General features: G+C 48.6%; 1 protein-coding gene across 10 annotated transcripts in view; it reads right to left on the bottom strand.

The window, feature by feature from the left end:
• EFCAB8 (EF-hand calcium binding domain 8) overlaps positions 1–16,573 on the bottom strand; it is a 75,146-nt gene that overhangs the window by 51,196 nt on the left and 7,377 nt on the right. The window contains exons 1-6 of one of the 10 annotated variants that reach the window (XM_058685298.1): positions 16,116–16,421; positions 14,286–14,336; positions 12,486–12,537; positions 9,888–10,041; positions 1,961–2,079; positions 1,158–1,261 (exon numbers count right to left, since the gene is read on the bottom strand). In XM_058685298.1, coding sequence (XP_058541281.1) covers positions 1,158–1,261; positions 1,961–2,079; positions 9,888–9,936 — 272 coding nt within the window. In that variant the 5' untranslated portion in view covers positions 9,937–10,041; positions 12,486–12,537; positions 14,286–14,336; positions 16,116–16,421. Of the gene's footprint in view, positions 1–1,157; positions 1,262–1,960; positions 2,354–9,887; positions 11,912–12,485; positions 16,422–16,573 lie in introns of those variants that run through there. The other 9 variants (XM_058685291.1, XM_058685295.1, XM_058685296.1 and 6 more) reach the window with 9 other exon arrangements.

Raw genomic sequence — 16,573 nt, 5'->3', positions numbered from 1 at the left:
GAGGAAAGGGGAGCCAACTTTTAAGGTGACTCTTTCATGAAAATAACTAAATATGATTTGGCTATTTTCTCTGTCAAGCTGGAAATACTCTCTGGGAACAAATAAATAGGGGAAAATAGGGACAGACTTCTTGATGTTTTTGGTTCTGGCCCTTTAAGCACCTTGGGAATCCAAATGCCCCAAGGAAACAAAGATCCTTGAAGGTTTGGCTGTCTCTAGCAAAGTTTTAGGTCAAGACATATGGTTATAAAATCCTTCATTATTCATATTTGCTGACTATTCAATTACATTTTGACCAAAATTTTTTTAGTTGCCCGTTCATGGTTTTCATTACCATCCTTCTGAATCTCCAGGTGCTCCAGGGCAGAGACTGCCTCTGGTTCATGGTCTTCCCCACGGCCTGCTCCGGGGGCAGTCCCCTGAGGACCACAGCCCCTCCTAAGCAGGCCACAAATGCACATCACCAAGCGTTGGACCACAGGACCCAGATCCCTGGCCCTGGCCACCAACACGAGGCAGGAGGTGTGCAAACCCAAGGTGGGTTACGGGAAGAGGCCTGGGCCATTGGCCAGAGCCACTGGAGGGCTCCTCTTTCTTGGGGAGTTCAGAGGGGAGGGGGCAGACAGGGCCATGGCACAGAAAGATGAGGTGAAGGTCCAGAGGGCACAGTGTACAGGAGCCAGAAGGAGGAGCAAGCAGGCAGGGTCGAGGAAGTCAAGGCATGGACAGAGCCACGTGCTCCAGGAGTGACCAACGGCCCATCTGGAGGCCTGGTGTGGCCTCCAGGAGCAGTCTCCTATGATGGCTTTTACTCCCTGCCCTGTGAGCCATCTGTGCCCTGACCCACTGGGCTGCAGGGTGGGGGAAAGCAGGAGGAGTAGCATATGCTGCAGGGACAGGGAAGGCCGAACACAGCAACCCCATCACCGTCCTTCGACCTCTCTGAACCTTTGTTACCTTGTCTGTAAAGTGGGGACACATCACCTACCTTCATGCTCAGGCTCGCCTGCAGGGTTGAGGGGCTGAAATGAGCCCAGTCCCAGACCCTTGGTGGCCCCACAGAGAGTGGCTCAGGTATCTAGGGAGGGGCGCTCACAGCAGGGCCAGTCCCCACCCTGTTCACACACACCCCTTCGGTCAGGGGAGAGACTCCTTACAGGGGGATGATCCTCATGGGGAGGTGGAAGCGCAGGCGGTACTGGCTTGTCCTCATCATCTCCTTTCTCTGGAACTCACGCATCACGTAATCCACGTACTTCTGCTGCCTCAGGAAGAAACGAAGGCAGGACAGCGCTGGCCAAACGCTCGGTGCACTGGGCTTCGGGAACCCACACCCGGCTTCTGGTTCCTCCCCCATCTTTACCAGCCCCTTCCAAGGGACTCTGGTTGATGCTTCCCGAGGGTGGCCAAGGAGAGTAGCCAAGCCAACTGAGCTGTTCTGGAATCTGGGACGTGTGAAGGGCCTATTAGTAGGTACATAGCCACACCTCCCTCCTTAATGAGATCCTGTAATGCTAAATGTATCTCCGCATCACCCCCACGTTCAGCATCCTGTTTGAATCTCTTTATTCATCCCCACTTTATGGATAAATAAGACTGAGGCTCCTAACAGTAGAGATGAATTGTCTCAGCTCATATAAGATGTTAACAGCAACGGAAGACCCCGAAGCCAGGTCACTAGGGCAATTCTAGAATCTATTAACCAGCCTCATGAAGGCCAAAGTAGGCCACCATACACCATAAACTATATAAGAAAGAGGGAGTTATTAAGAATGATAATTGTGTAGATAGAGGAGAATTCTGGAAACACATTTATTGTAGGATATTAAGAGAAATGAAAAAACAACCACAAAAATCAAAAATTTTGATCAAAAACCAACCAGAATGTACACATAAGCCAAGGGGGAGGGATGACAGAGCAGTTAAGCCACGACTCCTGAAGCAGGGGCCCCTTCCTCACCCAGGTGATGGAGCCATTACAGTTTGTGTCCACCTTCAAAAACAGCGCCTCCAGCATCTCATCCGACACATTGCTCAGAATCTTCTTCGTGGCCTTAATGAAAGCCTTCATGCCCAGGGCTTCAAAAGAGAAGAAAGAACATCATCCACTGCACAGCTAGTCACTGGCCCCGTCAGCAGCCGCGGCGGTGTCCTGGGTGTCTGGGCGCTGAGGGAGGGCACACGGAGAATCCTGTTTGCGGGCTTGTCTTCTGCATCCCACGTGTTCAGCATTCAGCCAGCCCACAGACAGTGGCCACACACCTTCCACGCCAGAGCAATGTGATGGCCCCACAGCACCACTCTGTGAGAAAAGATCAGATCCCAGTTCTGAACAAGTAAGACGGGCCAGGCACTGAGACAAAGGAAACAGATGAAAACTCAAAAAAAAAAAAAAAGAAAAGAAAAAAACTCATAATGGCAACAAAGAAACATAAGTTAATTCAAATACACAGAGGGAGAGGTGAAGTCTTTTAAAGGCAGTTAAAACGCAAACTTTGGCTGGAGGGCAAGATGGGGAGAGGAGGGGAGCAGACGGGAGGGATAAAATGTTCTCCCCCTGCTGGATTTTGTGACTATAAGGGAATCTGGCTGCCTATGGGCCAATATCACTGCCTAGATTTTCTTTCTTTTTTTTTTTTATAGTCACAGTCTATAAAAAGTGCTTCTGAAGTCCCCAACAAGTATCTGGAATCCTCGCCAGAGCATGAAGGCTGTGCATTTTCTGGCTCCTCTCAGACCTCACCTCCCACTGCTGTCTCCTTCATTCTCGACTCCAACCGTAATGTCCCCAGGCCATTTCTCACACCACCTAGTGTACTCCCACCTCAAGGCCTTTATACCATCTGGTCCCCTCCACAGGGAAGCCTTCCTGGGTACTATCTAGGGAGGCCCCCACCCCCATCACCCGACTTCACTGTCCCTCCCCTGCCATGACCTTCCTTGTTATCACCCTAGGCCATGGGCTCTGTGAGGGCAGGGGGAGCCTGTGCCCTCTGTGACTGCTTGGCCAACAGCAGATGCTTGTTCCCCAGGTGTTGCTGTTGACCCTGGGATGTGCACGAGATGATACTGGGTGCTTCTCTGTGTTTATTCACACTGACCATTTAATGAGAGGGGCTCGTGAGGAAAGTGTGGCACGCAGTGGTGAGCTCATGTGCCCAAGGTCACGGGGTGGTGCCCAAGGCTGACCCCGGCAATCTGGTCCTTCTGTGTGCGGATTGGGCATCCGTCAGATGGCAGTCCGTAACACAGAGCCTTCCACATGGGAGGGAGCCAGGGACCAGAGAGCCTTTGTGCAGTGTTGAGTGAACAAATGCCCCTTGAGAGCACCACAGGTGCCAGCCCCTCTCTCAGGTGTCTAAGAAGCCGTATATACTGTTCCCCACCAAGTTATTTTATTTTTTATTTTTATTTTTTCTTTAATGTTTATTTATTTTTGAGAGAGAGAGAGAATGAACAGGGGAGGAGCAGAGAGAGAGGGAGACAGAATCAGAAGCAGGCTCCAGGCTCTGGGCTGTCAGCATAGAGCCCGACGTGGGGCTCGAACTCACAAGCCATGAGATCATGACCTGAGCTGAAGTCTGACACTTAACCGGCTGAGCTACCCACACGCCCCCCCCCCGCCAAGTTATTTTAATACACTTCTTATAAACAGTTTACCAGACAGTTTTTTGAGAATAACAATAGACGCAAAGATACTCTGGAAAGGAAACGTACACTGTGGGGTCCAGGCAGGGCCCCCTTTCCCCTCTAAAAAACAGCTCTCACCCACCTCAAGCCACATGATTAATTGGTCAAAACTTGCATGTGAAAATACCATTTCCCTGGGGAGGAGGGTCACCACTAGAACCAGGCAGGACACTTTGTGGGGGGCAGAAAATGTTCCATAGCTTGATCTGGGTGGTAGTTACGTGAATGTATGCACATGAAGGACTCCTTGAGCTGGATGGACCCTAAGACCCGTGCATTTTGTGGCAAGTGTAAAGATGCATGTATTTCACTTCTGAACTGCACTCCGTGAAATCTCTCACCGCCCTTCCCTGCGCCTCCAACCTTAGCCAGCTCTTCCCCCTTGCCACCCCTTCCAGCTCAGAAGACGAGGGGGTGTTATGACAGCCAACTCTCCCCAACCTGGGCGGTCCTGGGACCTTTCCTCGGGGGAGGGTCCACCCTCACTCCCACCCTCCCAACTTATACCTATGCCCCACTGGCACGTTCCCTCCAGCGCCCAGCACTGGACACCCCCTCTATCCACCACTTCCTGACTTGTACCCACTCACTCTCCTGAGCCACCAGTGACCTTGGAGCACACCTGATGGGGCCCTTCCTTGCCTTAGGGGCCTCCTGCCTTCAAGCAGCAACCCCACTGGTCACTCTCGTCTCCTCCAGGCTCCACTGTCTGCCCTGCCCTGTCATTTGGCATCTGCCTCCGCTCTTCTCATCACTGTCCCCTTGCTTTTCTGACACTCTCCAGCGACCTCACCTATTCACCCATCTCTGCATCTCAGGAGAGAATGTCTCTCCCATGTCTCTGACTCTCTTCCCAAGTGTCCCCCTGACCCGTTCAACTCAGCATGTTTAAAATCCAGTTTAGGGGCGCCTGGGTGGCTCAGTCAGTTAAGCATCCAACTTCAGCTCAGGTCATGATCTCATGATTCATGAGTTCAGGCTCTGTGAGGACAACTCAGAGCCTGAAGCCTGCTTCGGATTCTGTGTCTCCCTCTCTCTCTGCCCCTCCCCACTCGTGCTCTATCTCTGTCTCTCGAAAATAAATGTTAAAAAAAGAATTTTAATAAATAAATAAAATAATAAAAAATCCAGTTTATTATCTTTATCCCAACACACTCTCGCCTTTCCTGCGTTTGCCATCTTTGCAAACGGCGTCACCTCCGGCTAGTTACCCGGGCTGGAGACTCGAGGGGGGCACGCAGCGCCCTCCCTCCTGAATCCTCACAAGAATCCCATGGTCCTAGAGGGTAGGTACTGACGTTCTCCCCATCTTGCAGGTGAGGACACAGAGGCACAGAGACATTCTGGGTTTACTCAAGGACACATAATGGCGCTGGGAGGATGTGAAACCAAAAGCCTTCCCTCACCTCCATCGTAATGTCCACTACCTTCTGTAGGGTGGTCATGGGAGGAGCCAATCCCCTGCCTCCCACGTCCCTCCGAGTCGCTGGCAGAGACTCTTGTCCTTCTCCAGCAGCTCCAGACGTGTCACCTCCCTGTCAGATCGCTGCTGGGGCTCAGGGCCCCTCCTGACCTGAGTGCACCCATGTCCTCTGTGGCTGCCTCCCTCCCAGCCTTGCCCCCAGGACACCCCTCACTGCCCCCCAGCACAGCAACACCCCTATACCTCTCCTCCACCGTTCCCTGCTGAGAACTGCCCTCCCCCCATCTCCTGGGAAACTCCCACTTGACCTTTCTCTTTCTTTTTTTATGATGCCAAGAGGCAGGATTATGAACTGTTTACCTCTATTTTTTTTTATATATTCATAAGCATTTTTAAAAATAAATGCTGTATTTAAAATATTTAAGAAAATGTCTTCTAGCCTCCCCTCTGCTGTTCAGGGGGGAGTACGTATGTGCCCCACAGCGCTTGCGTTCCTGGAACACGGTCACCAAGCACGAGCACTGCATGGTCATACCCCCTGGCTCTCCTGGGAAAGGGACTTCCTTCACTTACTTTGGTATCTGAAGTGCTACACTCAGTATGGGGTGCCCACGGGAGCAGTTTCCATGTCAGGGCACCCAGGCCACTGCATTTGGGCCTGTCATCAGTGTCTGGCCCCTCCTGTGTAAAGTCATAAGGAAAGTCACAGGGTTTCGTGACAACTGAATCAAATCTGACAGATGGCCTGGTAACCCAGGTAGCTCTGTACCAACACTAATTCTTTTTTTTAAAGTATTCTTTTAGGGGCGCCTGGGTGGCTCAGCCGGTTGAACGTCTGGCTTCGGCTCAGGTCATGATCTCACAGTTCACGAGTCTGAGCCTCGTGTTCGGCTCACTGCTGTCAGTGCAGAGCCCACTTTGGTTCCTCTGTCTCCCTCTCTTTCTCCCTCTCCCTCTCTCCCTCTCTCTCTCTCTCTCTCTCTCTGCCCCTCCCCCACTCGTGTGTACCCACATGTGCTCTCTCTAAAAAAAACTTTTAAAAAATTTTAAAAAAACGCATTTTTAAAGTTTATTTTTTAAAGTAATCTCTACACCCAACATGGGACTTGAACTCACAACCCAAGATCAAGAGTTGCACCCTCTACTGACTGAGCCAGCCAGGACCCCTCAACACTAATTCTTACCGTGCCTGGCAGTGCTTGATGAAATGTCTGTTGGCGAAAGTGGAGGCACACTCAGCTTGTGTGCCACCCATGTCCCCCCAGGAGCACCTGTATGCAAGGTCAGTGCCACACCGGCTCACAGGCTCAGGGCTGCAGGACCGCCAGCTCAATGGCTTTCCCTCGATCCCCACCCACCCCCAGCAGCCCACAGCCTCCCCCAGGCAGGCCCCAGAGGCGAGGGTCAAGGGCACATGGACACTCTGAAGACCTCCTGGGAGATGCATGGGACTCCCCCTTAAGAACCACGGACCTTCAGGGCGCCTGGCTGGCTCAGCCATGGAGTGTGCAACTCTTGGTCTCACGGGTGTGAGTTCAAGCCCCACATTGGGTATGGAGATTACTTAAAAACAAAATCTTAAAAATAAATAAATAAATAAATAAATAAACCACCAACCCTTCTCAAAGACCTCCAATCAACAAATAAAAAAACTAAGGCCCCAAAAGGGAACCTGCAGAACAGAGAGCAGAACCCCAGTATCTCCCCTTTTCCCTCTGACACAGTCACTTATGGTTAGGGTTCCTAAGAAAGGCTTTGGAGCCCTTGTTTATAATCCACCTTTTTATTTTATTTTTTTTTTATTTTTTTAACGTTTATTTATTTTTGAGACAGAGAGAGACAGAGCATGACTGGGGGAGGGTCAGAGAGAGGGAGACACAGAATCTGAAACAGGCTCCAGGCTCTGAGCTGTCAGCACAGAGCCCGATGCGGGGCTCGAACTCACGGACCGCGAGATCATGACCTGAGCCGAAGTCGGCCGCTTAACCGACTGAGCCACCCAGGCGCCCCTATAATCCACCTTTTTGAAAGACTTTTGAAAGAGAAAAATGATCTTATTTTCTTTTACCCTATATCAACAAAAGGTGAATTTCCTTTCCTCCATTTAAAACATGGCCATTTTTGTTTTGTTTTGTTTTTTTTATGCAGAAGTTCTTTTTACATTGATATGAAAAGATTTCTTTTTTTTTTTTTAACGTTTATTTATTTTTGAGACAGAGAGAGAGAGAGAGAGAGAGAGAGAGAGAGAGAGCGCGCATGAACGGGGGAGGGGCAGAGAGAGAGGGAGACACAGAATCGGAAGCAGGCTCCAGGCTCTGAGCCATCAGCCCAGAGCCCGACGCGGGGCTCGAACTCACGGACCGCGAGATCGTGACCTGAGCTGAAGTCGGACGCTTAACCGACTGAGCCACCCAGGCGTCCCGATATGAAAAGATTTCAAGACACATTAGGTAAAAAGCAATAGGGGGAACTTTATAAAAGTTATTTTTTTTTTTTTTTTTTTTAATTTTTTTTTTTTTTCAACATTTTTTTTTTTATTTATTTTTGGGACAGAGAGAGACAGAGCATGAACGGGGGAGGGGCAGAGAGAGAGGGAGACACAGAATCGGAAGCAGGCTCCAGGCTCCGAGCCATCGGCCCAGAGCCTGACGCGGGGCTCGAACTCACGGACCGCGAGATCGTGACCTGGCTGAAGTCGGACGCTTAACCGACTGCGCCACCCAGGCGCCCCTAAAAGTTATTTTTTAAAAAAAAAACAGGAGTAGACAATTGGGGAGATCCTTTCTCAATACATACAGATATCGGGGCGCCTGGGTGGCGCAGTCGGTTAAGCGTCCGACTTCAGCCAGGTCACGATCTCGCGGTCCGTGAGTTCGAGCCCCGCGTCAGGCTCTGGGCTGATGGCTCAGAGCCTGGAGCCTGTTTCCGCTTCTGTGTCTCCCTCTGTCTCTGCCCCTCCCCCGTTCATGCTCTGTCTCTCTCTGTCCCAAAAAAAATAAAAAATTAAAAAAAAAAAAAAAAAAAAAAAAAAAAAAAAAAAAAGAATACATACAGATATCGAATCAGCATGGTGTGCACTTCAAATATATTAAATTTATGTCAACTACAGCTCAATAAAGCAGAAATTTAAAAAAGCAAGGCGTAGAACAGCATGGACAATAGGCTGCCACTGCGTAAAAAAGCGGGGGAGTGACTACCTGAACTTCTGTGCCTCCACCGGTCACAGGAAACCGAGAACAGTAACCAACTGAGGGAACAGAACTGGGCAGCTGAGGGCCGGGCCCAGGGTATCATGGGAAAAGCACCTTTTGACTTGTGAACTGCATGGATATATTGCCTGCTCAAGACAAACACAAACACAATAAAAATCGTGACCAAAGTTGGCACCCTCGGGGTCCTCCAGGCACAGTGGTGGCAACTCCCAGCTGCCAAACACGGACACCAAAGAGCTCCAATGAGGAACCACGTCATCTTCAGGGCAGACACTCACCATCCCTCCCTGCCCCTCACTTTTTGTTCATTTGTACACTGGGCGTTTGTTACCCTTTCCCGCCCACATCGCAGTATGGCTGTAAAACTCGAGTTGACGGGGCAAGGAGCTATGCCCCCAGAGTTGGTACTCAGAGTCTAGTGGATATGAACAAAGATGCCCTTTAAGTATTCCTATTATTGACCTTGATGCGTATCATCCCAAGGAGAAAAATGAAGCTCCAAAGAGAGAAAAAGTTTGATGCACAAAGGATGTTCTTAACAATGTTATGTAAATTCAATGAAAGCTAGATGTCCAACTACAGGGGAATGGCTTAGTCCACCAGTAGAACGTGTGTATTCATTAGTAATGATGGTTTGGAAGACGACACAGCAGTATGTAAAAGCCCTTAAGGTGTTACACACTAAGAGAAAAAGAGGGGTCTGAAGTTACATACGTGGTATAATTACAGACACGTGAAAGCACACGTAGCCATCTGTGGCAGAGATACTTAAGGTGACCCCAGGACGCCCACCTCCCGGTGTTCATGCCCTCCCGTGATCCTCTCGAGTAAGACAGAACCCATGACTCGCTGCCAACCAACAGAATATGGCAGAGGTGACAGATGTACGGGGCCATGTGTACACGACTGCACACTTACAAGACCGTAGCACACATCTTGCTGGAGTTGTGAGCTCCCTGGCTACCCTGAGCCTTGAACTCTGCCATGTCGGTGAGTCCCACATGGCCAGGAATAGAGGGCAGCTGTAGGAGCTGAAAGCAGTTGCCGGCCAATAGCCAGGAAGAAACAGAAGCCCTCGGTTCTGCAGCTGCGAAGAACTGAATCCTGCCAACAACCTGAGTGAACTGGGAAGCGGATCCTTTCCCCGTCAAGCCCCAGATGATACCACAGCCCCAGGCTAGTGAGCAGAGGAGCCAGCAAAGCCATGCCCAGACTCCTGACCCACCGAAACTGTGAGACAATAAATGCGTGGTTTACACCTCTCGGTTTGTGGGAATACTGTTACACAGCAATAAAAAATAAACCATACATGTGAAACTGTTTGGAAGAAAATACACCAAAATGCTGACAGTTGGTTACACTTGGGTGCTTGGATTGGGGGTATTTCTTTTTTTCTAGATACGAAATAGCCTCCAATGTGCTTATAATACTTACATAATGACAAGGTTTTAAAGGAGACACTGAATGCAACAACTGCTTGTCAAATCTGAACCCTCCACACACCCAGGTATGGGTCCCACCCTGTGCAAACACCAGAGACTGAGTCCACAAGGCGGCTTTACCTCCGGTTGAGTCAACATCCTCCTCAAACATCTTCTCCATCTTGGCCATGGGTAGCTGGGTAAACAGTTGAGACTCATGTTGGCTAAGAGTGATGGATGACGCTGGGGAGCTAAGAACCTCCTCGCTCTTCTGGAATCCACCTGGGGTGGGTGCCTGGAACAAACATGACTACAAGAACCAGGGACTGAGAAGGTTGATCTCCTGAGCTGAACATTTCTAAGCACATCATATTGAAAGAGAGACTCTGGGGAAGGACAGGGTATGAAGGGTTATAGAGAGGCCGTCAAATAAATCCTAACCACTTTAGACCTAAGAAGACCAAGAAAGATCTAGATTGTCTCTCCTGACTTTGGGGAGTTCACTACTGTTTCCGTTTTGCAGATGCCATGACTGAGGCTCGGCGGCGTTAGTGGACAGAGCCAGGTCTCTCACTTCACTCATACCAGGACTCCAATTTGTAACGCTTCTGTTCAGTGACTATATTGTTTCAATCTTCAGTGCTTAGAATTCAAGACCTCGAGGAATCCAGCTGCATCTGCCCCAGCCAATCTGATTTGGTCCTGAGCATCCCAGACACCTGCCTGGGTCAGGGTCAGATCAGATCGTCTGCACGCACACCAGGGCTCTAGCAGACACCCCTGATGGGGGGCCTTCAGCTTCCTCCTCCCACTTGCTTCCCCAAGTCCCCACATAGCTGATCCCACCCCTTCAGTCCTCAACAATGAATGCCTCTTCTCTGCAGGACTCATTTTGACAAGCTAGCACAATGCTTCAGGTCACAAAAGGCTTAGGTCATCAAAGGCCGTTTCCCCCAAAAGACTCCAAGAGTGGACAATTAACCACTGAGTGTTTCTTGTTCACTGAAATGCACTGTTTTGGGTCTTGGGCTTTCAAGAAGCCTGGTTTGGTTCAAAAAGCCAAAAGACAAGATGTAAATTAGATGGCTCATTCTCCCTACACCAACCCTACCAAACGAGCAAACGTGCTCATCCTCCTGTGTAATTCCATTCATTCCCTCATGGTCTACACACATTTGTTGAGTGCCAGGCACCTGGATACACGAGCGAACAGAGTAAAAGACCTGCTTTCGTGGAGCCCAACCAATGAGCTCGTTAAGACTCCTACAGCCATGCAGGCCCTATATTAGACATCTCAGCACTATCTTTGGCTCGTCCCTTCCCCTATACGTTCGTACTGTCCCCCGTTCTTACTGTGATTCTTCTCCTACACGTAAGTCCTCCTCCCCCACATCCCTGGCTTATCCCAGACACTGGTCTTGTGCTGGGGACAAGTACAATGATGTCCCCTAACTGGGACAAGAGTTTGGCCTTCCTTTCCAATCCACCTGCCAACACTGGCATCAGTCGTCTTTCTGGAAGGCAGAGCTGATTATGACTTTACTCCTGGCTCTGACACTTTCCAGGCAACCACCACCACCACCCGCTGCTGAGTGTGCCATTCAAAGCCCCTTGCATCGCAGCCCTGACCGGTCTTTCTAGTTTCGATGCACACACCATGGTCCAGGCACACCAACTGCTCCCCACCATCCCCAGACACAACAAACAATCTACTTTTACTCACATGTTCCCTCTATGCAACGCAGACCATCTCCCCTGGATATGAACTCCTACTCATTGTTCAAAGCCTGGCTCAAATGACGCCTCTTCCAAGGAGTTTTTCCACAGCTTTCAGGTGACATTCATCACTGCCACCTCCACGCTCCCAAACTGTTCCTCTCTGCCATGCATGCATGATGCTTTGCATGTCTGTCTGACCATGCAGACAGCAAGGTGTGATGGGAAACACACGGCTGTAGCGTCCCAGAGCTCTGGGTTCAAATTCTGCCTGACTCTCCACTTCCCAGCTAATTTATCTCAGGCAGATCACATCACTTCTCTGAGCCACACACCTCTCATCAGCAAAACGGATCTGCAGCGCCCAACGTGCAGGGCTGTGGTGAGATCTAAACGGCCCCCAAACGTCTTGGAAGGCTCGGCAAACTGTAGTTACACAAGAAATGACAGCTCCTCCTGTTTCAGATTCTGTGTGTCTCCCTCTCTCTCTGCCCCTCCCCTGTTCATGCTCTGTCTCTCTCTGTCTCAAAAATAAATAAACGTTAAAAAAAAAAAAAAAAAGAAAAGAAATGACAGCTCCTGTTATTACTCCTGTCTCCCAGTGAGCTCTTTGAAGGCAACGGCCTATTTAATTTATCTTAATTTAATCTTAATTCGTACTAATTATCTCCCTATTCCCCAGCCCCAAGCACACAATAGATGCTAAATACTTATCTGGCTTGATAGTAATTTGTACAGCCTATTCCACCGTTGCCACAACTTGGCTGGACAAAAGGAAGGATAGTCCGTACACAGACTGAATTGGTAGCCTCAGATCTGTTGCATTTGGCCAATACAACCCTTTTAAAAGGGAAAACAAGCCTGCAGCAGTGGCCAGATAAGTTACCTACATGGCCTTGTGAATATCGGAGTTTGCTACCCTGGTGCCGAGATGGGTAACTGGTAGACCTCTGTGCTGATGAGCAATGTCTGGGCAGCTCTGGAACACCCCTCCCCTTTATCAACCTCTGATGGTCTTCTTACCTTTTGAGACTGAGAGTTCTCTCTTAGGTCCTCAGAAGACACTGGCTTTGACCTAGAATAAGGAATCATGGTCACTTTAACTTTGTAAGACCATGTGGGGGGCTGACCTAGCCAGGTCACAAGAGGGTGGAAAAGGAGTCAGGGCCAGGGTGGAGGGTGCTGCCCTGTACCCATAGACACCCCCAGCACACATTTGGTGAGCATCCCTTTCCCCACGGGAGCTTCTCCGGCAGGAAGCTGTTCCCAAGCTTATGCCTGCAAGCTTTCTTTCCCCTGATGGGAATGAGTCATCTTATTGAAGCTCTACGGTTTCCCAAGTGAGTGCCAGAGGCTTTCTAAAGCAGGCCACACTTTCCAGAGGGAGAAGGGGCTTGGGAGGCCTGCAGTTAGACCATGTAGACTAACTACAATTCACATGTCAGGAAGATAAGCTCCAGGGATGGGCATCTGTCCAAAGGGTCAAACATGCTCTGGAGGTAGGGAGGGATTAGGATGGGCCCGCTTGCCACTGCATGTAACCCCCCGCCCCCCATCTGCCCTCCAGTGTGCCTGGAGACAGGACTTCTTTGGGAGAATGGACAGAACTCTCCTCACTGCAACATGGGCTCACACGAGCGTGTGGGTGCAGTCCAGTCCAGAGTTCCGCTCCGAAAATATGAAGGGCATATTTCCACAGGGTCAGTGGCTCCTCCACGTATGATGGGAGAGAGCACTTTGTTAGGATTATTAGAGTGTCAGTCTGCCTCGCCAGCTAGACTCGAAGAGCGCTTTAGGATGGCAGGGGAATGAACGGCCAGGAAAGAGTCAAGCCGCAGACATGCTCAGGGGACACAGCTCAAGAGCCAGCCTGGCTTGACAAAGGGCTCTGGGGGCTGAGGGGAAGGGAGGCACAGTGGGAGGGAAGAGAGAAAAGAAAAATGGAAGCAGAATGCAGAACCTGCAGTATTTCACCGGGGAGTCTGAGCAGGATGAGGGGCAACTGTGGAAATTCATCAGCGTACGTGGAGGGAAGATTGAAGACTGGCCAACAGAGTCTCAACCTAAACTGTGTTGGCGACAACTCAGATTTAAAAACCAAAGGAGAGATAACAGCCAAAGGAAAGGAGATGTGGAAGCCAAGAACCAGGGTAACTGAGGGAAATGCCAGGAACATTTCCAGGAAAGGAAGCAAGTAGGGAAAGTGGCTTCATGCCAATGACGTTGGGTTGTCCAATTAGAAATGAAAAACAAATACCTGGAGATATGAGGCCTGAAACTGAGAATTGGCTACACTTAAGGGATAGAAAGAGGAGGGGAAACACACAAAAGACAGGAGGAAGGGATGCCACAGACGGGACCAAGATGGTAAGAAAAAGACAAGGCCACTGAACAGGGCCATTTAAAGGTCACCGAGGAAAAAAGCTGCAGAAGTGTTATTTAGAAGTCCACTTCTGTCAAGAATATTAGGTATGTATATGTTGGCACATGCACAGAAAGAGAGCCTGGAAAAATATACTCCAAATTTAATGGTGGTTATCTCTGGCAGGTGGGTTATGGACGATTTCTGTAGTCTAAATCATGCATTTCTCTATTTTTAATTCAAAAAATTTCACAGCAATCTTTAGGATTTATTGCAGTGGAGTGGGTCAAGTGGTGGATAGTGATTTACGTGACTCATCTGCGAAAGACCACTGGAGTGGAGTAGGAGTGGTTGCTGCAGCATTTTTGATAGTGACAAGAAAAATAAGGTGAATGGCTATGGAAGAGGCATGGCTGAGTAAATCCATACACCTGCGCTCAGAACATCCCCAACGTACTCACAAGGATGAATCTGGCCTTCGGCAGACAACCAGCAGGGATTTCCATGAGATACTAATAAGTAAGATGCAAAAAACAGAACACACAATGCCACTTTTTATAAAAGAATGACAAATAGGCATGTATTTACACATACAAGAACACGTGTTGATGTATATACACACATTTGTAAACAACTACCCTTAACAGTTATGGGACCGAGGGCAAAAGAACAAATATAGGTCCACATAGCAAGTCTTTTTAAGTGCTTAGAAATCAAGTTACTGTACTACCTTCATAACAACCTGGCAAACCTGGTTCAAATTTAGAATTCTTCCTCAAGAAACTAAAAACAGAACTACCCTACAATCCAGCAATTGTACTATTAGGTGTTTACCCAAAGGATACAAAAATACAGATTCAAAGAGATACATGCACCCTAATGTTTATAGCAGCATTATCAACAATAACCAAACTATGGAGAGAGCCCAAATGTCCATTCACTGATGAATAAAGATGTGTGTGTATGTATATATATATTTATAGATATACATACATACATACAATGGAATATTACTCAGCCATCAAAAAGAATGAAATCTTACCATTTGCAATGACATGGATGGAGCTAGAATGTATCATGCTAAGTAAAATAAGTCAATCAGAGAAAGACAAGTACCGTACGGTAACATTCATATCTGGAATTAAAGAAACAAGACAGACCAACATATGGGAAGGGGGAGAAAAGAGAGGGAAACAAACCACAAGAGACTCTTAATGATAGAGAACAAACTATGGGTTGAGAGGGAGGTGGGTGGGAGATGGGCTAGATGGATGACGGGCACTAAGGAGAGCATTTGTTGTGATGATGAGCATGGGGTGTTGTATGTAAGTGATGAATCACTGAATTCTACTCCTGAAACCAAAACTGCCCTGTATGTTAACTAAAATTTAAATTAAAAAAAAAAAAATTAGAATTCTTTAACTCCTCAGCTAAGTGCCAGAATTTGGCCGTGTGGAGACAGCCAGCCTCCAAGACCTCTGTGCACCTACCATGCCCAACCTATCCTGACAAGGGGCTTCTGCATGGTGGCATGTGGGACGGACACCTCAGCCCACATGCAGGCCACACCTCACCACTACTGCCCCACGGTTACCTTAAACCTAGGGGGCTGCCTTCAAAAGTTGATGCACTGGGGAACAGGCCCACAAAGAATCAGATTCAAAGCACTTTGGGCAGAGAATTCCAGTATTTAGAGCTGGGGGGCTGGGGGGGGTTCTAAGGGCCATGAATAGGTCCACTGGTGAAATGTGAACATTTGAAATTTGAACACTATCTATATTCTTAGATAATGACCAAGTTAATGTTGTTTCCTGCTTTTGACTACTGTACTGTGGTTACAAAAGAGAATGTCCTTGTTCTTATGAACTACACATTTGAGTATAGTATAAGGGGCACAGTGTAATTTATTCTCAAATGTTCAACAAACATATACAATGATAAAGCAAAATGTTCACAGTCTGGACAAAGGGGGAGTTCTTGATACCATTCTTCTAACTATTTAAATATTTTTAATTATTTCAAATTACTAAAAGTTTCATTAAGAGAAAAGTATGTGTCTGACCAAAACACACTGTTCTGTGTATGTCTGTGGACGGAAACAAGGGAAAAACACTGGTTGAAGGCAAGAGACCTCGAAGAGAAAAGGTCAAGGGTAAGACTAAGAAGCAGAGAGAAGTACTAGTCCTCTAATACTGGAGGAAGAAAAATCGAGATAGAGAATTTTCTATTTGGAATTAGAGAACAGCTATGATCAGGAAAAGCCATCCCCACAACTACACCCTCACAGTTACCTGTTCTAGGGCAAGTGGCGGGGTGGGGCACGGCACACACCTGGAAACGAAGAGAGGATGGAGTAGCCACTAGGGGAGGGAAGGGAAGAGAAACATTGGTTTGCTGAATTCGTTTTTAATTCATAGGGGCAGAGGCACCTGGGCAGCTCAGCCGGTTGGGTTGAGTGTCTGACTCTTCATTTCTGCTTAGGACATGATCCCAGGGTTGTGGGATCAAGCCCTGCATCGGGCTCCACATTGAGCATGGAGCCTGTTTGGGATTCTCTCTCTCTCCCTCTGTCCCTTTCCCCGGCTCATGCTCTAAAAAAAAAAAAAAAAAAATCATAGGGGCAGATGACTTAAGGCCAAAAGCAGTTACAGCTGCCCTGGAAACAGCTAGGAGATGCCCTCTTGTTCAGCTTTCAGTTGCTGGCAAACGCATCTTAGGGCCCAGGTGTCTGATCTTTGGGAGACAACTT

The sequence above is a fragment of the Neofelis nebulosa genome, chromosome 9 (genome assembly GCF_028018385.1).
Source record: "Neofelis nebulosa isolate mNeoNeb1 chromosome 9, mNeoNeb1.pri, whole genome shotgun sequence".
Classification (NCBI taxonomy): domain Eukaryota; kingdom Metazoa; phylum Chordata; class Mammalia; order Carnivora; family Felidae; genus Neofelis; species Neofelis nebulosa.
Note: the sequence above shows the minus strand (reverse complement) of the source record. Positions and strands in the feature narration are given on the sequence as shown.